General features: G+C 39.3%; 1 protein-coding gene across 8 annotated transcripts in view; it reads left to right on the top strand.

Moving 5' to 3' along the window:
* Positions 1 to 25,573, top strand: part of LOC106883872 (myb-related protein A) — a 227,396-nt gene that overhangs the window by 35,145 nt on the left and 166,678 nt on the right. For all 8 annotated transcript variants that reach the window (XM_089363622.1, XM_089363627.1, XM_089363621.1 and 5 more), the window contains 2 exons: positions 4,315 to 4,467; positions 19,396 to 19,499. In XM_089363622.1, the coding sequence (XP_089219748.1) occupies positions 4,315 to 4,467; positions 19,396 to 19,499 (257 nt within the window). The remainder of the gene's footprint in view (positions 1 to 4,314; positions 4,468 to 19,395; positions 19,500 to 25,573) is intronic.

The raw sequence follows: 25,573 nt of genomic DNA, 5'->3' as shown, positions 1-25,573 counted from the left end.
AACACACCATAAATACTTGATTAATTATATTGAGATCAGGTGATTGCAGGAACCAATTCAAGTTGTTCCAATTCACTTTTGTGTTCTTTGTACGAATTTTGAATAACACTAGCTGTGTGAATTGGTACATTACCATCCTGAAAGATTACCCTATCAACAGAGAATGATGTTTGTACTAAGCGATGGATATAATCAACTAAAATATCCAGTTAATCCTTGGCATTAACTCTGCCATGTAGAAAAATAAAAGGACCAAAAGAATTCTGTGATATGGCTGATGATGAGTGGCCATTTTTTAAAAGAAAGTTTTGATAAAATAAACCTTAGGAGGAGGGGTGAAAAATCACAAAAATTCAACATGTTTGTTGTTAACATTGACCCATGCAGGAATAAATGATAGAGAAAGGGATTACATTTTTGTCCTTTAGATTAGAGACTTGCATAACTTCTTTTAAAACTGATGTAAACAAGAGTAATTCAATTTGTGCAGTTTCAGACAGTATAGGACAGATAGACAGATAGATACAGTGTTGTACAGATTCTTGTTGTACAGGATGCTAATCTATATGCTAATATGCTAAGACCAAATGCATTATGCTGCACGTGACTAGTTAAAGGAGAGAGAAGTGTTAACAAACATGTGGTAAGGGGAAAGTTAATAGTTATTACATGGTTAACAACTTAGTTGAAGGGAGAGATATAGAGTAAGAGAGTTAGAAATACAAAATTTTAGCAGAAGGGTGATGTTCTGCTTGTGTGGTTAAAAAAAATGTGCATAAAGAGAGAGTGGAGGGCAGTTTAATTAAGAGTGAGAGACAGTATGCTAGCCAATGCATTATGCTGTTACATGGTTAGTGGGAGAAGTAAAGAGAAACAGAGGAATGATAATGATATGAAGAGGGGAATTACATAGGTAAGAAGTTTGTTGAAGTTATGAAGGTCGGCTGAAAAGTTCATCACAGGCTGACCAAGATACTGTCATGGAATGACCAAATGAGGCTTATTTTTTGACATAATTTCTCTTGTGATTCATACACTTCTTCCATCAATGTTGCATTGATGAAGAAGCTTTCATCCTGTTGATCAAAAAAGTCATCAATAGCAGATACGATATTATCATTACTGTGATACTGGTTCCCAACCAAGTGTCTTTTCACCCTAACTCAAATTAGGAGAATAGGTGATCAATCTGTTTAAAGCCACAGTCACACACAGCAACCATTGAAACCAAGGATTTGTGTGCTGGAGCATTGTCCTGATGAAACAAGATCCCTTTCATCAGTTTTACTGGGCATTTGGTCTTGATAGCCTTTTGTAACTGCTTCAGCAATTTGGCATGATTCTCTTCATTGTTGGTGTGGTGCTTTTGAAGATGGTTATTAAACAATGCCTTTTGCATCCCAGAAGACTGAGGCCATCACATTCCCTGCTGATGAAACAACCATGGCCTTCTTTGGAGCAGGTGAGGAGGGGTGTTTCCACTGCATGAATTGTCTCTTCATCTCTGGCTCAAAGTGACGAAGCCCACACTTATCCTGGATTAGGGATCATTCAAGGAAACTAGCTGGATATGCCTGAAACAAAGTAAGATTTTCCCATGATGTGATCATGTGTCAGAAGACATGACACCTACTGAGCAGAAACTTTCATCCTGCCAAGTTCATTGTGCAGATTATTCCCAACTCTCATGGGATATGCTAACAGCATTACCTATTTGATTTATAGTCTGTTATCTGTCACCATGTGGTGAACGTGATAAATGTTTTCCTCGGTGGTGACAGTTTGAGGATGTCCACACCTTGGGTAATCTTCAAAACTCGCCCTTCTCCTCCTAAATTCTGCCACCCACTTTTGCACTGGTGATAAAGGCAAAATGTCATCCTTTAATGTAGCTCCTATGTCAGCATGAATGTTGTTGAGGGCTAAACCCTTTTTACTTGATAACACCACAATGCCAAATTTTGTCCACTTAGAAAATAAGTCACTACTACTTACTTTTAAAGTCTTCTTTGAAGAGTCAGATGTCAGTTTACCTGGAAAGAAACAGTGCATTTATTAATAATAAGAGGTGAAATTAATGCATGCAAGATTTCACAGCTCTAACTTAACTCTTTCATAGTTAGCCTATGAACATTTCAGCTTACCTTTGTGGAGGTAGAGAGAAAAAGAGAGTGTTTAGCAGAGGGAAATTTTAAACCTTTCGTAAACTATATTTCTGACCAAAATACATGAGTTTCAATTAAATTCTAAAATAATCATGAATTTCGACTGTTATATATATATATATATATATATATATATGTGTGTGTGTGTGTGTTCTTGATATTCTTTCAGAGCAAGTCGTTTTACATCTGTTACACTATTTTTCTTTTGTTTCTTGGCTCTGGTGAGGTGTCTCGGAACATTCACATCATGAATGTTCCGAGACCTTTCCCCACCCACCCCGTTCGCGAGCGCGCATTTTTTTCTTCATATTCATTCCCAGCGAGTTGTTTTACACCTATCAGACTAATATTTTTGTATTTTTGTCACTGGGTCAAACGCTTTAGTTTGACCGCCCTGGTTATGGTATGAACGTGATAAATTCCAGACCACATTGTACCCTAGGCCATGCTGACTAACATTATTGTCTCTTTTCCCTGTATAAAAGCTAAATCCACAGCAGTACCCAGTATTTGCCTCACAAATTTTCCAAACTTTGATCCCCCATTTTGTTGACTTTCCTGGCATATACTGTCGGAAGCATACTCTTCCTTTATACCCCACCATGCCCTCATCGACGGATAAGTATCTCTCAGGCTTGTAAAATGTTTTATATGCATTTTGAACGTAATCGATGAGGGGTCTTATTTTAAATAAGGGATCAAAGCTTGGTTCTCCACGTACTGGGGGTACTGCTAGTGTCTCTCACATGCTATCTTTTTTTCTGGTTTGTTTACATTCTGCGTAACGGTTTGTTTCTGCAGTAATCATTTCAAACAAGCATGCTGGAAAAAATAAGAAAAAGAAGTCTAAAGGTTTCGCTTCCTAGACCCTGTCTCCTCAGAAAAATTGTTAATAAAAATATTTAAAATTTTTTTTACTCCATTCTGGTGTAAAAATCATCCTCGCTGTCGCCGTCGCTGCTTTCAGAGTCGCTGCTTTCAGTTTCAGATACAGAAATATCCTATTCATTATCGTTCACCACGTGATTTTGTCGCTTATTCATTCTTTTTTTCGATATTTCCATATCTTCTGTTGAAAAGCCTTCAAATTCGGAATCACTGCTTGATAGCATGAAACTCCTCTCCATCTTCAAAGTTCCAAAAATTAACGCCGCAAAAAATGTGGAAAAAAAAATCTTCCAAAATTCACTGAGTTCAAATATCACGCCAAACAATGTTGGATACAATAACTCAACTGTTTGCAAAGTGAAATCAGGTGTTTTAACGAATGTACTAACGAGATTTGGGTTCAAATTTACATGTAAATAACAATGGGTACTCGCGGCTGGCTATGTTGGTCTTATGAATCAAAAAATTTTTCAGCCGGCTACAGCCGGGTTAGTAATGAAAGGATTAAACACCATATATTATTGTGACTGACAAGAAAATGTATATTATAATTCTGCTTATTCATGTGTTCACACCTGAGAGACAGTGAGAGATGGAATGAGAGTTAGAGAGAGGGAGGGGTGTTCATGAGATACCAGATAGTCAGCCAACGGATTACACTCTTGGGTTAGTGGAAGTGAGAGGTGAAGAGGAAGAGAGAAATCTTAACAATATGAAGAGGGGAATTACATGGTTAAAAAACTTGTTGAAATAAGAAGTAGAGAGAAAAAGAGAGAAATATGAAGTGTTTAGCAGCGGGAAATTTTAAAATCATAATATATTATTGTGATTGGAAATGAAATAACTTAACAAAATAGCTGTGGATGTTATTTTCTTTTTAATTTACAATGGAATTGAAACTACTCATGTAAATAAAAATGTATATATTCTCTATATCATTTTGTGTACATAAAATTGTATATAATGTAAAGTAATTATGATAAAATATGCATAATAAAGAATATGCAATTATATATTGATTTTCCAATTGCAGAGAATTAAATGCTAACGAATGATATGTGCATGAAATATTGTATAGATTGTTACTATATATTTTTGTATCATTTATTGCACAGGCAACAATAAGAATAGTATGCAATAAAAATGCAAATCATCATTTCTTTCTTAAATAGCTTCTGATGAAATTCATTTATGCACTTTTTTCCTACTAAATGCTATATGTATTTTTGTTATATGAACTTTTTTTTTTTTGCTTGTTTAGGATAATCTCCTGAGAGAGGTTGTTGGACAACATGGACTTAATGATTGGAAATTAATTGCTGGCTACTTACCTGACCGTACATGTGTACAGTGTCAACATCGCTGGTTGAAAGTGTTGAACCCTGAACTAGTAAAGGGTCCATGGACAAAAGAGGTTCTATTTTACTTGAATAATAAGATTGTACATTATTGTGTTTATTTTGTAAAATCTTTTAGTTATATCTTACATATTTTTTCAGTCACTTGCTTGTTTTATATTTAGTAAATGAAACTTATAATTAATTTCAAATGATACTTGCTTCTTTCATTAGATTTTCTATTTATTTTTAATAAGTTAATGTTTTTGCAAACTATCTTATTCATGGCAAACCAGCATGAATCAAAACAATGACTTGTATAGTCATTCTTAATACATTCTGGTAGATTTGAACATAATTTCATAGTTGAACTTATGAACTATGATTTACAAAACTGTTTTCTTCACCTTATATTAGATGCATGTTCATGGAGATGTATGTACATATATATGTTTATATCTATACATGTATGTTCATTTTCATATAGTTATGTGTATATATTGTGTATTACGGTAGTAATTGAATATTTTAAGGCCACAATTTCTTTACATGCGGCATCTTTCAGAGTTTGTCACTAATTCAGTTCTTAACCAAATAGGAAACTGTTAACATTTTTTAAGAGGACTGGTCCCTAGCTATATTTCGGCATTAAAAAAAAAAAAAAAAAAAAAAAAAAAGAGATTTGGTCTCATAGAAAAGAAGTTTACATCAAAATTTGTAGCAATGTTATAGGAGAGTAAGTAACACCTCCAATCAAGTTTAAATATATTTATCTTAGCTTCAATGATAGAAGAAGGCATGAGGAATTTCATGGTTTTGGTCCTGTGCAACAAAAATTTATATCAAAATAGTTGTGAGGTAAAATATTGTGAAAAAAATTATAAGTAAGGAATGAATTGGATTTAAGTATAATTAACTTTTTTATTTTAAAAGCAAACTATATTTTAATTAAGTTTAAATAATAGAGTTCAATATGATGAATTTCATGGTATCAATCTCATGCAATGAAGTTTTAAATGAAAAAAGTTATGTTTGTTTCTCAAATTTGAGGGTGATAACATAGTTCTATACTTTTTTATGAATATAATTCTATATATAAGGGGACTTCTAATACATGTCACCGGCATCATTGAGGTAGGGAAAAAATTATCAACGACACTGCTAATTTGCAATTAGTTTAATTATGTTATCTGTATTAATTAATGCAATTATATCATGTGAACACAGTCCTGTAATATCTGAGACGAGAAACAGTTGTAGTAGTTTACATTGAAAGGAATTTGTCAGTTTTTAAAATTTCTCAAAGAATCATTCAACTACGGTAATAGTTGAATAATATTCTTAAGGCTGCAATTTACTCACATGCAGCATCTTTTAGTGTTTTGTCACTAACTGAAAACTGTTAGCATTTTTGAAGAGGACTGGTCCCTGTAAGTAACGCCTCCAAAGAAGTTTAGATCTAAATAACTTTTTTATTTTAAAAGCAAAATATATTTATCTTACCTTAAATGCTAGGAGAAAGCATGATGTGAAACCTTAAATTATTGACACATTATTAATTAGTATAATAGCATAACCTGGAAGAAATATGAATTACATGGAAAAATGCAAGCAAGAGAAATAATATTCTTAATAATAATAAAGCAAGAGAAATAATATTCTTAAGATTATAAACCTGCAAAAGTACAGGACAAGTTATTACACTTGGAAAAGTTCAGGACAATTTATTACATTTGACAAAGTACAGAAGAAGAAAATGTTTATTTAAACTATTGCAGCTAAGGATAGGATTTGAATATTAAAGATTATTTGATTTTAATTTACAAAGTAACATTATAATCAAAAAAGGTACCATCATTTTGTTAAAATACAGACACATTAGAATACTTAAAAAATGAGGGCCAGAAGTACCAATATAGCTAAAGTTTTATGCAAAGTAGAATAGTATATATGTTAAGCAGATTCATTACGTAAAAAATAAGCATTGGGTCAAGACTAAAAATGTGAAGACTTGGCAATAACTCAAGAAAATTTTACTGTGAATTTGTTGTTATAGGTAGATTTTACTGCAATATATAACTAATTTTTGTGTTATTCTATTTATTGTACTAATTATGTACTATTGTGAAGGCGCATGGCTCAGTGGTTAGAGCGTTGAGATTACAATCGTGAGGTTGTGAGTTCGAATCCTGGACTGGGCTGCGTGTTGTGTTCTTGAGCAAGACACTTTATTTCACGTTGCTCCAGTTCACTCAGCTGTAGAAATGAGTTGTGACATCACAGGTGCCAAGCTGTATCGGCCTTTGCCTTTCCCTTGCATAACACTGGTGGCGTGGAGAGGGGAGGCCAGTATGCATGGGCAACTGCTGGTCTCCCATAAACAACCTTGCCTGGACTGGTGCTTTGGAGGGTAACTTTCTAGGTGCAATCCCATGGTCAGTCATGACTGAAGGGGGTCTCAGCATATGTACTATTATTTTTTATAACCTATTTTCAAATTTCTAATTATTAATTAATAATTTAAAAAATCAGTTGTTTTTTAGAATGCAAAAAATATTTTGAGTTATTTAAAATTTTTAATATAAGTAACAAGTTATAACAAATAGAATAACTTGTAATAAATTTTTTAGTTTTAATAAAAGCTAATAGTTTCTAAATCTAAATATTTTATTGGAAATGTTATCCTTAGCTGCAATAATTTAAGTAAAAAGTTTCTTGTTCTGTACTTTACCATATGTAATAACTTGTCCTGTACTTTTTCCAGGTTTATAATCTTTAGAATATTATTTCTCTTGCTCACATTTTCCCATGTAACAAATGTTTGTGTAAAGCTTCAGTTAGTCATCATTATCTTCGTCATTGCATGAAATTAAATCAAATTTTAGTCAACATTCAATTTTCATAGGACAAGTTATTTCTGATGAAATTCATTTATGCATTTTTTTCCTACTAAATGCTATATGTATTTTTGTTATATGAACTTTTTTCTTGCTAATCACTGTTGTGTTTCATCATTGGAGAACATCTTTCAGATGAATTTATCATCATTACACAATTCATTAGTGTAAGTGTACATTCAATGTTTCAATATCATTGTCTTGTTAGCCAAAGACACACTGGATTAATGAATCTTATCAAGATATCATGGTTTTTGTTTATAAGTTCAAGCATCAAATTATTTTCTGAGACTAATTTGTCAACTATTCATTGCTTCCATTTTGATGTTTGAGGTCCTGTTAGGGTGGAGGCATTTAATTTCCAAGAATTATAAATCTTCAGTTGTGTGTGTATGTGAGGGGGCACATATGCATGCTGGCTAGGTCTGGAGGAAAGAACATTGCCCATGGTCTTCATAAATCTCTCAGAGGTTGGTAAGTTCAATGCTGTCAATGTTCTATTTTTGTAAGGTTGGTTACTCTGAGGAAAGCACAGAGAGAGTTCCAGAAAGTCAACATTATAGGGTAAGAGAGTGGATGTAATGGTTACTGTGGGTCATAAGGTGTTGGATACAGCATAGGTGATAAGGAGAAAAGAGATAAATAAATTGGGAATGCCTAACTAAAAAGTGCTTAAGATCAAGGAAAAGAGAGAGAGAGAGAGAGAGAGAGAGAGAGAGAGAGAGAGAGAGAGAGAGAGAGAGAGAGAGAGGAGACAGCATTTCTTTAAGCTAGAGGTTGGAGTGTGTCGGTGTAACTTTATGCCAATCAGATTATTGGTCGTTCTCTGGATGCAGCTTAGGATGTCGATGCGTTGCAGCAGCATTGTCCCAGATGTGGAAACATTACTCAGTAATTTTGGGGACTGAATTACTTTTCTTGATAAAGAACCAGTTTTGAAATGGAATCCTAGCTATGTTAAAGAATTGCAAGGACTCTATGTTTAAGGGAGTGAAATGCAATGATGTTTTCTGATATGAGTAATGTTTGCTTGTGGCATGGTTTTGTTTGCTGTTGAAAAAGATGAGGTTGGCACTATCTCATTACAGGATGTTTTTGAGGATGTTCATGTTGTCAGTGAAGATTAGGTGTGAGATGTCTAAGTTGCCTATGGATGGTGCATGGTTAGGGAAGAGTGCATATGAGCAGGCATTGTTGGCTGGGGCAGTAAGTTATCAATATACAGGAGGAAGAGTATGGGTGACAAAACTGAACCCTGGGACATGCCTGAGATAAGAGAGGGGGACAGAGCGTGGTCTATCATAGGCTGTGATAGTACTGAATAATGAAAGAAGGAAGGATGGAGCCAATAGGTGAGTAGTTTTGGTATGATGCACATGTCAGATACTTGAAAGCTTTTCTGAGTTTGAGGCCAATAACACTGGTTTTGCCAAATTTCTCTGGAGCAAGAGCTTACTGGTGGGTGAAATGGGGATGTAGGTTTCCAGTAGATCTAGCTTTATGGAAGCAATACTGGTGGGCTACTGATAGGTAGGTGGGGAGAGATTGGTGAATGTAGGGCCAGCTCTGGGGTGCAGTGTTTGAGAATAATGGAATGGATATTGTCAAGGCTAATGGCTTTTCTTGTTTAGAGCAACCAAAGGTAATTGTCACATTTAACTTGTATGTATGTAAGGTGGTGAACCTAGTGGAGCGAAAGGGAATTGATTTGTAGATTTATCAAATCAGTTCAGCATAGTTGTAGGGAGTAAAGGTGGAGGCTTTCTCTATGAGAATACTGCTCACAGAACCTCGTAGTTGAGATGCTGAGGAAAGGATGTTTCTACAAAGTTGGAGATCCTTTTTGGTAGGTGATCATAAGGATCAGCAGTGGAAGAGCTTGAGGTGTAAGTAATATATGGAGGCATTTTTTTGTAGTTCATATGCTGATCTTGCAAGATTTGTGATGTTGTCTGATTTGTGAAAGTGGGTGACTTTTTAACCAAAGGTGTGGAAGCAAGGTCTAGAATCGAAGGGCCTTAGAGTCAATCTAGCAAAGACCAAAATCTTAGTAAGTAGGAAGGCAGACAAATCACAAATCCCTCCATGTAGATGGCCCTGCTTGATCTGTAGAAAAGGCATAGGGAGAAACTCCACAAGATGTACCTGGTGTAAGCTATGGACACATAAGAGGTGCAGCAATATCAAAGGAAGGTTAACTGGGAAGATAGTTTTTCTGTGGGGAAGATGTACAGAAAACAGATTCCATCACATGCCAGGTGGAAAAACTAGAAGTAGCTGATAGCTTCCGTTACCTAGGTGACTAAGTTAGTAGCAGGGGTGGATGCTGTGAGAGTGCAGCTGCTAGAATAAGAATAGCCTGGGCAAAGTTCAGTGAGCTCCTACCTCTGATAGTAACAAAGGGCCTCTCACTCAGAGTGAAAGGTAGACTGTATGATGCATGTGTGTGAACAGCCATGCTACATGGCAGTGAAACATGGACTATGACTACTGAGGACCTGCGTAGGTTTGAAATAAATTAAGCTAGTATGCTCTGCTGGATATGTAATGTCTGTGTGCATACATGACAGTGTAAGCGCTTTAAGAGAAAAGTTGTACATAAGAAGCATCAGATGTGTGCAAGAGAGACAACTGCGCTGGTATGGTTATGTGATGCGTATGGATGAGGACAGCTGTGTGAAGTGTCACACCCTAACAGTGGAGGGAACCTGTGGAGGAGGTAGACCCAGGAAAACCTGGGATGAGGTGGTGAAGCACAACCCTCAAACATTGGACCTCACAAAGGCAATGACAAGTGACTGAGATCTTTGGAGGTATGCTGGCAAGCCAAGTGAGATCATATCCATGGCCGATGCTAGTGTCACATAACTGGATTGACTCTAAGGCCCTTCGATTCTAGACCTTGCTTCCACACCTTTGGTTAAAAAGTCACCCACTTTCACAAATCAGACAACATCACAAGTTGATCATATCCATGGCCAATGCTAGTGTCACATAACTGGCCCGTTTAAAAGTACCCCGCAATCGTTGGCAATATGCTGTGCTTGAGAAGACCTGTTGAGTCAAGTTAAATCATTGTCGTGGCTGATGTCAGTGTTGCGTAACTGGCACCCATGCCGGCGACATGTAAAACGCACCATTTGACCATGGCTGATGCCAGTGATGGTGGCACATAAAATGCACCATTCAAGCTTGGTCAATGCCAGTGCTGCCTAACTGGCACCTGTGCTGCTGGCACGTAAAAAGCACCCACTACACTCTTAGAGTAGTTGGTGTTAGGAAGGGCATCCAGCTGTAGAAACCTTGCCAGAGCAGATTGGAGCTTGGTGCAACCTCCTGGTTTGCCAGTCCTCAGTCAAACCGTCCAACCCATGCTAGCATGGAAAGTGGACATTAAATGATGATGATGATGATGATCGAAGACCTTGCTTTTTTGCTTGAATCCTTAAAAGACCTGGAGTATTGAATTTTTATTGTGTGTAGACTGTGGAGGGACATGCCTAAGAGAATGTGTTCAGTCACACACTTAAATGTTTCTGTTAGGTCAGCACATGTACGACCAGGCATATTTAGCATACAAATGGCAGAGACCTAACCAGTTGGCTGACATGAAGTGCCATAGGGTCCAGTAGGTGTGTGGGAGGTACATGTATTGTGTAATATGTGAATATGTGTTGGATGGTTTCAAAGAAGCAGTGGCTAGACAATCGAATAGGTAAAGATGCAATTATAGTTAAGAGATTAGCGATGTTTGAAGTTTTCACTGTTGACTTGGAATGTGTAGGGGATGAAACTAGTTGTAGAAATTTGAGGAATGCAAAATATTCCTCACACCCTTATTTACTCTTCAACTATTCTGATCTTGCATTGAAGACATGCACATCATTAAGTCATAGTTCTCAGTTACTTTAATGTTTACCATTCATGCAAAAACCAAAACTTTTTACAATCCTTAACTCAATTTGTTTCATTTCCTACATATATCCCTGACTGGTACAGGGATACTATACTACAAATGATCCTCTCTTGTGGACATAATAATGTTGAGTTCTAGAGTTGAGATAATGAGGGAAACTGGTGGAAAATGTATACAGCTAACTAGTTCAGAAGAGCAGAGGTAGTTGTAGTGACAGAATAAGCAAAGATAAGAGACTGCATTTGTAAGGAATTGTTTTGCATCATGCTGGTGGATTAATCAGCCAATCAGTGGAATGGTCTTTTAGATTTAACCATTTGGCATTTAAACCGACCGTATCCAGCACAAATATTCTACTTGTTTTTATGTTTAGATTGGCTAGATCCTGCCTCTCACAATGTTGTTCTAATATACAATCAAATCATGAGAATCTTGAAGCAACAGGTTATATTTAACAGAGTGATCTAAATGTTAAAGGGTTAATCTTGAATGTCTGTGTGGGTTTTACATGAACCTTGTAGAATATTAACAGCTGATCTGGATTGAAGCGTTTGCAGGTCTTTAAAAGAATCATAGAAATTCTGTCAGAAATTCTGATAACTACTATTTGTAGCAACTTTGAAAATTTTACTTGTGTGTTCATGACTTGAGAAGTTGGGTGCACTGGACAGTTTGCTTGATGTATACTGATTGTGTGTGTGTGTGTCGTCGTCGTTTAACGTCTGCTTTCCATGCTAGCATGGGTTGGATGATTTGACTGAGAACTGGTGAAACCAGATGGCTACACCAGGCTCCAATCTGATTTTGCAGAGTTTCTACAGCTGGATGCCCTTCCTAACGCCAACCACTCAGAGAGTGTAGTGGGTGCTTTTACGTGTCACCCGCACGAAGGCCAGTCAGGCGGTACTGGCAACGGCCACGCTCATCTCGCTCGAAAAAAACTTTATGTGTCACCTGCACAAGAGCCAGTCCAGGGGCACCGGCAACAATCTCGCTCGAAAGATTTCATGTGTCGCCCGCACATGAGCCTGTCCAGGGGCACTGGCAACGATCTCGCTTGAAAATCCTACAACGGCCCCACGCAAGAGCCAGTTAAGGGGCACTGGCAACGATCTCGCTCGAAAGATTTCATGTGTCGCCCGCACATGTGCCAGTCCTGGGGCACTGGCAACGATCCCACTCGAAAGATTTCATGTGTCGCCCGCACATGAGCCAGTTCAGGGGCACTGGCAACGATCTCGCTCGAAAAATTTCATGTGCCACCCACACAAGAGCCAGTCCAGGGGCACCAGCAACGATCTCGCTCGAAAAACCTCATGTGTCATCCGCACAAGAGCCAGCCCAGGGGCACCGGCAACGATCTCGCTCGAAAGATTTCATGTGTTGCCTGCACATGAGCCAGTCCAGGGGCACTGGCAACGATCCTGCTCGAAAATCCTACGACGGTCCCGCACAAGAGCCAGCTCAGGGGCACTGGCAATGATCTCGTTCGAAAGATTTCATGTGTCGCCCGCACATGTGCCAGTCCTGGGGCACTGGCAACGATCCCACTCGAAAGATTTCATGTGTCGCCCGCACATGAGCCAGTTCAGGGGCACTGGCAATGATCTCGCTCGAAAAATTTCATGTGTCGCCCGCACATGAGCCTGTCCAGGGGCACTGGCAACGATCTCGCTTGAAAATCCTACGACGGCCCCACACAAGAGCCAGTTAAGGGGCACTGGCAACGATCTCGCTCGAAAAATTTCATATGTCACCCGTACAAGAGCCAGTCCAGGGGCACCAGCAACGATCTCGCTCGAAAAACCTCATGTGTCATCCGCACAAGAGCCAGCCCAGGGGCACCGGCAACGATCTCGCTCGAAAGATTTCATGTGTTGCCTGCACATGAGCCAGTCCAGGGGCACTGGCAACGATCCTGCTCGAAAATCCTACGACGGTCCCGCACAAGAGCCAGCTCAGGGGCACTGGCAATGATCTCGTTCGAAAGATTTCATGTGTCGCCCGCACATGTGCCAGTCCTGGGGCACTGGCAACGATCCCACTCGAAAGATTTCATGTGTCGCCCGCACATGAGCCAGTTCAGGGGCACTGGCAATGATCTCGCTCGAAAAATTTCATGTGTCGCCCGCACATGAGCCTGTCCAGGGGCACTGGCAACGATCTCGCTTGAAAATCCTACGACGGCCCCACACAAGAGCCAGTTAAGGGGCACTGGCAACGATCTCGCTCGAAAAATTTCATATGTCACCCGTACAAGAGCCAGTCCAGGGGCACCAGCAACGATCTCGCTCGAAAAACCTCATGTGTCATCCGCACAAGAGCCAGCCCAGGGGCACCGGCAACGATCTCGCTCGAAAGATTTCATGTGTTGCCTGCACATGAGCCAGTCCAGGGGCACTGGCAACGATCCTGCTCGAAAATCCTACGACGGTCCCGCACAAGAGCCAGCTCAGGGGCACTGGCAATGATCTCGTTCGAAAGATTTCATGTGTCGCCCGCACATGTGCCAGTCCTGGGGCACTGGCAACGATCCCACTCGAAAGATTTCATGTGTCGCCCGCACATGAGCCAGTTCAGGGGCACTGGCAATGATCTCGCTCGAAAAATTTCATGTGTCGCCCGCACATGAGCCTGTCCAGGGGCACTGGCAACGATCTCGCTTGAAAATCCTACGACGGCCCCACACAAGAGCCAGTTAAGGGGCACTGGCAACGATCTCGCTCGAAAAATTTCATATGTCACCCGTACAAGAGCCAGTCCAGGGGCACCAGCAACGATCTCGCTCGAAAAACCTCATGTGTCATCCGCACAAGAGCCAGCCCAGGGGCACCGGCAACGATCTCGCTCGAAAGATTTCATGTGTTGCCTGCACATGAGCCAGTCCAGGGGCACTGGCAACGATCCTGCTCGAAAATCCTACGACGGTCCCGCACAAGAGCCAGCTCAGGGGCACTGGCAATGATCTCGTTCGAAAGATTTCATGTGTCGCCCGCACATGTGCCAGTCCTGGGGCACTGGCAACGATCCCACTCGAAAGATTTCATGTGTCGCCCGCACATGAGCCAGTTCAGGGGCACTGGCAATGATCTCGCTCGAAAAATTTCATGTGTCGCCCGCACATGAGCCTGTCCAGGGGCACTGGCAATGATCTCGCTTGAAAATCCTACGACGGCCCCACACAAGAGCCAGTTAAGGGGCACTGGCAACGATCTCGCTCGAAAAATTTCATATGTCACCCGTACAAGAGCCAGTCCAGGGGCACCAGCAACGATCTCGCTCGAAAAACCTCATGTGTCATCCGCACAAGAGCCAGCCCAGGGGCACCGGCAACGATCTCGCTCGAAAGATTTCATGTGTTGCCTGCACATGAGCCAGTCCAGGGGCACTGGCAACGATCCTGCTCGAAAATCCTACGACGGTCCCGCACAAGAGCCAGCTCAGGGGCACTGGCAATGATCTCGTTCGAAAGATTTCATGTGTCGCCCGCACATGTGCCAGTCCTGGGGCACTGGCAACGATCCCACTCGAAAGATTTCATGTGTCGCCCGCACATGAGCCAGTTCAGGGGCACTGGCAATGATCTCGCTCGAAAAATTTCATGTGTCGCCCGCACATGAGCCTGTCCAGGGGCACTGGCAACGATCTCGCTTGAAAATCCTACGACGGCCCCACACAAGAGCCAGTTAAGGGGCACTGGCAACGATCTCGCTCGAAAAATTTCATATGTCACCCGTACAAGAGCCAGTCCAGGGGCACCAGCAACGATCTCGCTCGAAAAACCTCATGTGTCATCCGCACAAGAGCCAGCCCAGGGGCACCGGCAACGATCTCGCTCGAAAGATTTCATGTGTTGCCTGCACATGAGCCAGTCCAGGGGCACTGGCAACGATCCTGCTCGAAAATCCTACGACGGTCCCGCACAAGAGCCAGCTCAGGGGCACTGGCAATGATCTCGTTCGAAAGATTTCATGTGTCGCCCGCACATGTGCCAGTCCTGGGGCACTGGCAACGATCCCACTCGAAAGATTTCATGTGTCGCCCGCACATGAGCCAGTTCAGGGGCACTGGCAATGATCTCGCTCGAAAAATTTCATGTGTCGCCCGCACATGAGCCTGTCCAGGGGCACTGGCAATGATCTCGCTTGAAAATCCTACGACGGCCCCACACGAGCCAGTTAAGGGGCACTGGCAACGATCTCGCTCGAAAAATTTCATATGTCACCCGTACAAGAGCCAGTCCAGGGGCACCAGCAACGATCTCGCTCGAAAAACCTCATGTGTCATCCGCACAAGAGCCAGCCCAGGGGCACCGGCAACGATCTCGCTCGAAAGATTTCATGTGTTGCCTGCACATGAGCCAGTCCAGGGGCACTGGCAACGATCTCGCTCGAAAATCCTATGACGGTCCCGCACAAGAGCCAGCTCAGGGGCACTGGCAATGATCTCGCTCGAAAGATTTCATGTGTCGCCCGCACATGTGCCAGTCCTGGGGCACTGGCAACGATCCCACTCGAAAGATTTCATGTGTCACCCGCACAAGAGCCAGCCCAAGGGCACTGGCAACGATCTCAATCGAAAATCCCACGAAGGCTAGCCAGGCGGCACTGGCAACGGCCACGCCCAAAATGGTGCATTTCATGTGTCACTCGCACATGAGCCAGTCCAGGGGCACCGGCTACGATCCCACTCGAAAGTCCATACACATGCTGTGGGCACATATATATATATATATATATATATATCTATATATATATAAATAAATAGAACAGGTGCAGGAGTGGCTGTGTGGTAAGGTTATTTCCCAACCAAATGGTTCCAGGTTCAGTCCCACTGCCTGGCACTTTAGGCAAGTGTCTTCTGCTGTAGCCTTGAGCTGGCCAAAGCCTTGTGAGTGGATTTGGTAGACAGGAACTGAAAGGAGCTGGCTGTGTATATGTGTGTCTGTGTTTACATCCCCGGAACCTTATGGTTCGGTAAAAAAGACTGATAGAATAAGTACTAGGCTTACAAAGAATATGTCCTGGGGTTGATTTGTTTGACTAAAGGCGGTACTCCAGCAAGGCCACAGTCAAATGACAGAAACAAGTAAAAGAATAAAAGAATGCTATATATATATTACACGTTTATACTCTCCAATCATGTCACACTCTTTTCACTCTAATGCACTTAACCTACTCACCCATCTTTTCTGTTCTTTTTCTATTCTTTCTCATATTCACCTTGTAGCTTGAGTGTATGTTCTCATCATCCCCCTCTCTTTCCAGCTGGGGAAACATGTATTCACCTCTCCAACAACATATCTGTGCCCATCCCTGTATCATGTTTTCACCCTCTTCACTATTATATCACACTCAGTTGTGGAGTTTTGTCCTGTGAGTACTTGTGACCATACTAGTGCTAGTGCCACAAAGAAAAGCACCCAATACACACAATATAAGGGATGGTGTTAGGAACAGCATCCAGCTGTAGAAGCCCTGACAAAGCAAACATTGGAGCTCAGCACAGTTCTTTGGGTCATCACTTCTGGTTGAAACATCCAAACCATGCCAGCATAGATAAAGGGAAGTTAAAGGATAATAATGATATATATCATCAGTGTTTGAGGTCCTTTTTCTATGTTGGGCATGGGTTGGATGGTTTGACAGGGGTTGATAAGCTAGAGGACTATGCCAATCCTTAGAAACAATACTTAAGCAGGAACTAGAGCACAATGTTGTCTTTAGGCCCATTAGATTCTCTCCACCCCTTGCCAGCATTGAAGATGAATGTTAAAGTAGGAAGATGAGGCAGTGGCATAGTGTGTGTGTGTGTGTGTGTGAGAGAGAGAGAGAGATTTATATAACAGTATACACACTTGGAGCTACAGAAATTAAAAATGATGACATGTACATGATTTCATCATTATCATTTAATGTCCATTGTCCATGCTGGCATGGGTTGGACAGTTTGACCAGGGCTGGCAAGCTGGAAGGCTGCACCAGATTCCAGTCTGATTTGGCATGGTTTCTACAGCTGGATGCTCTTCCTAATGCCAACCACTCTAAGAGAGTAATGGATGCTTATACGTGCCACTGGCATCTACCACAACTGTGGTTTTGCTTGGTTTGATGTGTCTTCTTCTCAAGCACAACATAATGCGAAAGACCACAGCCATTGCCTCTGTGAGGGCAAATACTTGAGAGGAGTTCAGCCAGTTTGCTTCCTAATACTCAAAAGTGCTTTTTATGTGGCACTGGCACAGGTGTCAGTAACATGACATCAGTATCAGTCACATCTACGATTTCACTTGGCTTCATAAGTCCTCTCAACCAGAGCACATCGCCAAAGGTCTTGGTCACTAATCATTGCCTCCGTGAGGCCCAAAATTTGAAGATGGTCACCTAGATAATGGAAGCTATCTAATACCTCTAGCTTACCCACCTGGCAGTTGACGGAGTCTATTTTCTGTGCATTTTCAGTGTTTATTGTAGCTGGTTAAATTTCTTCTGATATTGCTGCATCTTTTATGTGTCCATAGCTTACACTGGGTACATCTTATGGAGTTTCTACCTATGCCTTTTCTACAGATCAAGCGGGGCCATCTGCCTGAAGGGATTTGTGATTTGTCTGCTTTGCTACTTACGAAGACTTTGGTTTTTGCAAGGTTAACTCTAAGGCCCTTCAATTCTAGACCTTGCTTCCATACCTGGAACTTCTTCTCTAGTTCTGTTACTGAATCAGCTATAAGAACAAGTTCATCAGTGTAGATGAGCTCCCAGGGGCAGCCTGTCTTAAATTCCTCTGTTATTACCTGGAAGACTATGATGAACAAGAAGGGGCTGAGGACTGTTCCTTGGTGAACCCCTACTTGTACTCTGAATTCTTCACTGTACTTATTGCCAACTCTCACCTCACTGGTAGTGTCCCTGTACATGACTTGTACAGCTCTCACCAACCACTCGTCTGTCCCTAGTTTCTGCGTTGATCACCACGTTACCCTAGGTCTGGTTGGGACTTTGCACCAGCTGCAGATTTGGTTTGTGGCCCTCAGCAATCTGTCCTGCAGGAATTCCCAGTTACCCTCTATGTCACAAGTCTAGCTCCTCCTCCCTCTCACCAAAATTTGCAATTAGGATATCCCTAAATCTCTGAACATATGAAGGGTTAAGCTTCCAAATCCTTCTATTCCAGATTGATTTGCTTCTTGGTATCCTTTCTGGCCTGGAGTCTAAAGTCACTAATGACTAGTCTATGCTGGAGAGTATATTGTTCACCAGGGAGGCGTCTTTGCATTTAAGAGCAACCATGCATCCTGCTGTCTGGTGAGAATGAAAACAAACTGGCTGGCACAGTCACCTGACTGGTAGGTTACCATGTGACTGGCTGGCTTCCTAAGGTTGATTTATATAATATTTTTGTAGTCACAGATGTGGAGAGGCACTTGCTGATGATTTTTGTCTTGGAGTACATCTTCTGCTAAGGGACATTATGTATTAAAAATACAATATGCTTGAAATGTCATCAGTGGCCTGTCAGCTGGTGTTTTGACATAATTTTGCCTTCTCAGTAACAAAAACCCATGGTCATTTGTAGCTACCTTGATAATTTTTTTTCCCATATAGATATCAGTAAACAAAACATTTGTTGATGTGTGCAAAAACTGGCCATAAATCAGTATATTACCTTGCAACAGTAGAAATTAAAAGTAACGATGTATATTTATAGCACATTTTTGTATACACAAACTTGGAATGGTACTTGCTGAGTGATTTTGGCTTGCTGAACAACTTCTTAGATTGTGTGTTAGACATAGTATTAAAAAATGCCAAAATTGTTGGGCTATTAAGCAAAAACATTATATTCTGTTTGATTACATTCCTTTATATTTCTAATTACCTTTCATTTCTTTTCCTCTATGGCTTTGATGTGTGTGTGTATGTATGTGTAAAAGCCACTGTAAAAATGAAAACAACAGTGAAAAATTAAGTGGAAATCGGATACCTGTCTCTGTTCATGCTGTGGTGTAATTCCTGCTAAACTGTAAACTCTATGATAATGCCATCATCTTAACACTTTTGTACCATATGCATTCAGTAGTTTTTTTAAATCTAGCCGAAAGCTTCCTTATTTTATTTTCAGTCTGTTTTTTAAGTTTGTATATAAATTGCAAAATGGTGGTAATAACAAAATATTTTTTCCAATTTATATAGGAAGATGAGAAAGTTCTTCAGTTAGTGAATGTATATGGTCCAAAACGTTGGACACATATTTCGAAACAGTTGAAGGGGAGAACAGGAAAGCAGTGTAGAGAAAGGTTAGTTTTTTTTTTTTTTTCTTCTTTTTGTGTAAGAGTTTTCTTAAAATCAAAGAAATGACATCCAATTTAATTGTGTTACTTTTGAAATGATCTTTTAGTTTTCTTTTCAAAACTTTAGATGCTTGAATATTCTTATGATTTATAAAAAAATTTTTTTGCTTACTAAAACCTTTGTCTGCTAGATGGATCTGCATGGGTACTCACACCTAGTAAGGGAAAGGTGGAGAAAAAAAATGATTAAGTAGGACCTGCAAGAGATAGATGATAACAATGAGGTTCTCAGCTGGTCCTGCAAGGCATAAGTTGAGTAGAGTGGACAATAATTACAGTTTTGGGTGTTTGAAGTACATAGACACACCATGTTAGGCACATGCACACACGCACTATAACTAAAAGTACATGTTTACATGAATAATCTTGCAAACCAAATACAAAATTGAAGTATTAGGAATACTCTACACTGATGTATTGTTGTGTACTTTATTGCTTCTGGTGAATGATAATTGCCTTATCTATCAGATGGTAGTCCTCCCACATTCAGCCTGATTGTTCAGATTTTCATCCTTACATATGTGTGGATATGTAGCCATGCATCCATTGCCATGGGATTTTATAAAATACAAAACAGATCAAGAATGAAATGGTAGTGAGACATCTGTGTGTCACTGAATTTAGGTGATAAAAGCTTGTACCATACTTTTGCCACTCGGTCACCATAATAGGTTCCAGTGACAAGTATTGCAAAATGACTGATGTTGTTGTGACTGTAAGTTTTATGTTGTTTTATGTCAGAGTATCTTTTGCCTAGAAGAGCTGCCTTCCCTACAGCCTAATCAAAAATGAAGGCAGTCTCCACTACTCCTCAAAAATCTGTTTAACCCATAGATGGGATCCTGACAGTTACTACCCTTCAGGGTCAGAATGGACATGGAAGTAATGGCAATTAAGAAGTGACTCCATGCTCCCCATAGCTCCAGAACTTCCGAACTGGAACTCAACTCACCACTGCATACAATTTAATATAAACTAGGTGCAGGTGTGGCTGTAGACACAGGTATAATTGTGTGGTTAAAAAGCTTGCTTCCCAACCATATGGTCTTCAGTTCAGTTCCACTGTGCAGTAGCCTGAGCAGGTGTCTTCTACTGTAGCTTCATGCTCACCAAAGCCTTATGTGTGGATTTGATAGATGAAAAGAAGCTTGTTGTGTATATAAAGTACATGTACTTGTGTGTGTGTCTCCACCCACCAGAACTGCTTGACAACTAATGTTGCTTGTTTATATTGCAGCACAAGTTTTAAAAACAAGCACTGGAATCGATTTGTTTGACTAAACCCTTTAAGTTGTTGTCCCAACATGGTTGCAGTCCAATGACCGACGAGTAAAAGTCAAAAGAGCCACATAGAAATAGACACACATACATATATCTCTTATTAAAGATTTCCTTTATACTGATGATTGTGATTTAGTATCTCACAGTGAGACTGGTTTACAGAACCTCATCAAAGCATTTGACACTGCTTGTGACATCTTTAGATTAACAATTAACCCTTTTACAACCAAATCACCTGAATTCAGCTGAGAATCCCAATGGCAAATGATGCCAACACAGCTGAAATAATCTAATCACATTCAAATGATTTCAGCACAAATCTCATTAGTACACCCATGAAAACACTTGATGTCACTACATTAAAATTGAGTTTGAATATCCAACATTATTTGGCATGATACCTGACCTCTGAATTTTTGGAGTTCCAATAAATGAGAGATAAATGATAGAAAGTTTCCGATAAATCAGCTGATAAATGAGAGAAAATCAGGAGTCACAAAAGGCAGTGCCATGAATGTCTTCATCAAAAAAGGAAAGTTCCCAGTGGACGGGTTGTTGAAATGAGTTTCCAATGTGTATTCTGCAAACTTGTGTTATGCACAGTGGCATGCTTTACAAGTTACCATGATAGAAACAGTGTGTGATTTATACACATACGATTTAATTTTATAAATATTTTTTAAAAATTTACCTAGATTTTATTTTTTATTTATCTGTAAGGTGAGTAACAAAGTTTTATCAGTTTGTATTGTGAATCATTATTATTTGTTTCTTTTTATTTATGTATGTAAGTTTATTTCATTTAGTTACCTTTATGGCTACTCCTATCTTGTGCATTTAAGTTCAACTGATAATCCAGTATCCAATTCTATATTAAAATTTTGTTGACGTTTAACCCTTTAGTGTTCAGATTAATTTGTCAAATGTAATGCTTATCTGTTCACATTAATTTTGATTTATTCAGGTTCAAGTGGGGTGTCCACAATATTTGCTTGTAACTTTGTTAATTTTCTACATACAGAATTGAAATTTTGTAAATGGGTGCTTATATGCCAGTGGTTTATAATTATGTAATTTTAGCTGATCTTTCTGACTAAATTTGACTTTTATGGGCAGGTAAATTTAATTAACAGGTGTAAAAACAATAACATTATGAATAAACACTAAAATTCATATTCTTAATACCTGCTTGGTTTGCTGCTAAAATTATCCCAGATGTCAACCGCCAACAATTTTACATTTTTCAAGATGAGGTACATTAATTTGAATTAATTAAAATACAGGTGTAATCGGTAGAAGATTTTACTCTTTTTCTATATTTCATTCAAACATTATCATTGAAAATAAAGTACAAAACTCTTTTACCTGTCAATATACCATTGGCTATGCACTCGTGTACAATTTAACGAATTCATTTACGTAACAGAATGCATCTAATAAAAAAAATCTCATTAACAGATGAGGCAAAGGTGAATACAGGTGTGTAACATACTGAAAATTAATATGTAGTTCTCACTTTCACATATTATTTATAATAAAATGAAAAAGAATGTATAAAATAATATACTTACAAAATAATACAGTTATGACATATTTCTGTCATGAAACTGCCCAAAGCACCCTTTACACAAGGGCACTTTGCAGAAGGAGCACATGTATAAGGTCTCGACCTGATATCCTTTCACAGTTTTTCTTTTTTGCAGCGAACACAATCTGCAAACTTTTTTCTCCCATTTATTTTTTTGACTTGATGGAAGTTCATATTTTCTCTGTTGACATCCACCTCAGTTAATTTTGCTTTTCTCCCAGTTCTGTGCTTTCTAGAAGAAAAGCCCTCACGTAACTGAGATGCCATGTCAACCCGAAATTTCAAATGGTGGTAGTCTTTTGGTGGCGGAGGTACTTTGTGGCTTTTTACATATACAATATATGAATTTACTATAGTTAAATTCACTAAAAACCACAAAATGTATCTCCACCATTTCTTCCCAGGTCGACCAACTGGGTAATATGCCCGATATTGGTCGGATTTATCAACCCCACCCATATATTTGTTATAACAAATATTCATGAAGGGTTTCTCGTCAGCACCAACACCAGGTTGTTCATTAGAAGACAGAAATAAAATCTGTCTTTTGTCTTTGAAAGCAGTAACTAAAACATTTTCTTTACGCATCTGTAGAACGTCCCCTCTATTTTTTAATTTTGTTTTCATTTCACAGGGTAAACCTTTACGGTTTCCCATAACAGTACTACACATGTAAGTACTTACACGTGCAAGATTTTCCGCCAAAGTCACTGACGAAAAAAAAAACGGTTGAAATAGAGGTGTCGGTGCTGATGGCGAAATGGTTCAGTAAGGGACCACACTACATCATGTCCCAATCCATGCGGTCGGTTTCCATTATATTTTTTACCTGTGTAAACATCGAAGTTTACACAGTATCCAGTCTCTGATTCACAAACTTCCCATACTTTGATCCCCCATTTAGTAGGTTTGGCAGGCATGTACTGCCGAAAATGTACTCTGCCCTTATAGCCTATCATGGCTTCATCTACACTGAGATTTTTCCCAGGTAGATACACAGTTCTATAATTATTAACAAGTAAATCGATTATAGGACGTACTTTGTACAGGGGATCGTAGTTTGGGTCATTTTTGTTGGGGGCATTTACAGAATCAGTCAAATGCAAATACTGAGATATTTTCGAATACCTCGTCTTGGACATTATACTTGAAATATATGGATCGCCATACCTTACATCGGGACTCCAATAGTTCTACAGTCGAGGAAGCTGTTTCACACCAAACATAATGTTGATTGTGAAAAATGCTCTCATTTTCGCAGTAGTTGTTGGCTGCCATAGTGGATCGTTCCTTCCACGAACAGTAATTAAATGTTGCGCATATTTGTTAGTTTCCTCCGCAACATTTTCAAAAAAACCTTCAGGTAGAAAAAAAAAAAAAAAAAGTCTAATGGTTGAGCATCAGGAGGTAAATTATGTTGTGGACCAGTGTTTTCTGTAAAATCAGAAATAGTGGTTGGTGTTATGATTTTTGACCATGTTGTCATGTTTACGCTATCATTTTCATCACTTTTATTTTCTTCACTTTCGTTATTAAACTCTTCCTTGTCTGACGAAAAATCGCTGATATCGATATCAGATTCATCCGAAGACAAAATACTTTTGTTTTCATTGATATTTTCAATATCATCAATAGTAAAGCCTTCAAAATCGGAATCGCTACTTGCTGACACCATTTCTTTCACAACTAAGATAAACACTTCTCGAACGTTGAAAAAAAACCATGTGGTCTAAAAAATTTCACAGTATTTATACTTGAATAAAGGCGGGAAAGGCTTCATCTCGCATTATCTTAAAGCTATGAGAATTCAATAACGTGATTTGTTTATTTTTTTAGCGATTTCGTAGAGCTTTTGGATATGGCCGGTTACGGCCGGTTTGAACACTAAAGGGTTAAAGAAAATTGAAATCATTTTGTATGTAGTTGAATTTACCTGTGTGTACCTGTAATTAGAGTCGCTTTGAAGCAATTATATAAAAGATTTAAGAACCTTTTGTTAAATTGTGTTATAAAATTCCATTAATACATTGATCAATAAAAAAAGAGTTGTTTTATAAAACCAGTCTAAATTCATGATTATATTAGAATTAAATTGAAACATAAGGAGTGTATTTTGATTAGAAATATAGTAATGAAAGGGTTAATACTAACAAAACTGTAGTAATGTATCAACTTGCACCAAGGCAGTCCCCTATTGTTCCTCATATGTATGTGAAACATAAAAGGTTTGCTGTTATTGATTCCTTTAAACACCTTAGTGGCATGGTTAACTCAAAAGGAACTTAACACAGGAATTGCATGTTGTATGCAAATTGCAGCTGAATCTTTTGGTTCTCTTTGGCTTCATGTGGATACAATGACCATATTAAAGTGAGCACAAAACTTTAGATTTTTTGTGCATTTGTACCATTTTCCCCTTCTTTATCCAGTAGAAACACGGATTATTTACAACCATAACATAAACTCCCTTGAACACATTCACCAAAAGTTCCTTCGTCAAATTCTCAGGATTAGGTGTAAATTGTTTACATTTTATACATAGATTTTAGAGAGAGCAGAAATTTCATCAATCAACTCTATGCTGTTTCCAATCAGCTGTGGTAGACTGACCACATACATACACATACCACATTGTTATTATAATAAAATTTAAAAATTAAACCCCCCCCCCCCCCCCCCCCCCCCAAACAAACCCTTGTGCAATACAGCTACCCATGGTTTCCTGGCTGAAATATTAACTTATTCCACCAGTGCCTATTATATATATATATATATATATATATATAAAACTTACTTGGAAAAGGATACGTGGCGTTCGATCATATAATAATATAAATATATAGATATATGCATATATCTATACATATATGTACATACCTACATCTATATGTATACATACATGCATATATGGGTACAGGACATGTTTTTACTGTCTTGTTCTCACTGTCCTGTTCTTGTTAACACTTTCACCCTCCGCAAAAAATTCCAAATTTTATTTAATTTGCTTTGTGGGAAGGACTGTTCCAACAAAGTCGCATATTATCCTTGCCTTCGAAACGCGGAGTAGATGGACAGGGACAACTGATGAAGGGATATACTCTTTATGTTGCAGGTCTCGTTTCTCTGTTTTTTTTTCGTTGTTTGAAAAATG

Source organism: Octopus bimaculoides, chromosome 15, assembly GCF_046866305.1.
Source record: "Octopus bimaculoides isolate indiv1 chromosome 15, ASM4686630v1, whole genome shotgun sequence".
NCBI lineage: Eukaryota > Metazoa > Mollusca > Cephalopoda > Octopoda > Octopodidae > Octopus > Octopus bimaculoides.
The sequence above is the reverse complement of the archived record's forward strand: the minus strand, read 5'-3'. Positions and strand labels throughout refer to the sequence as shown.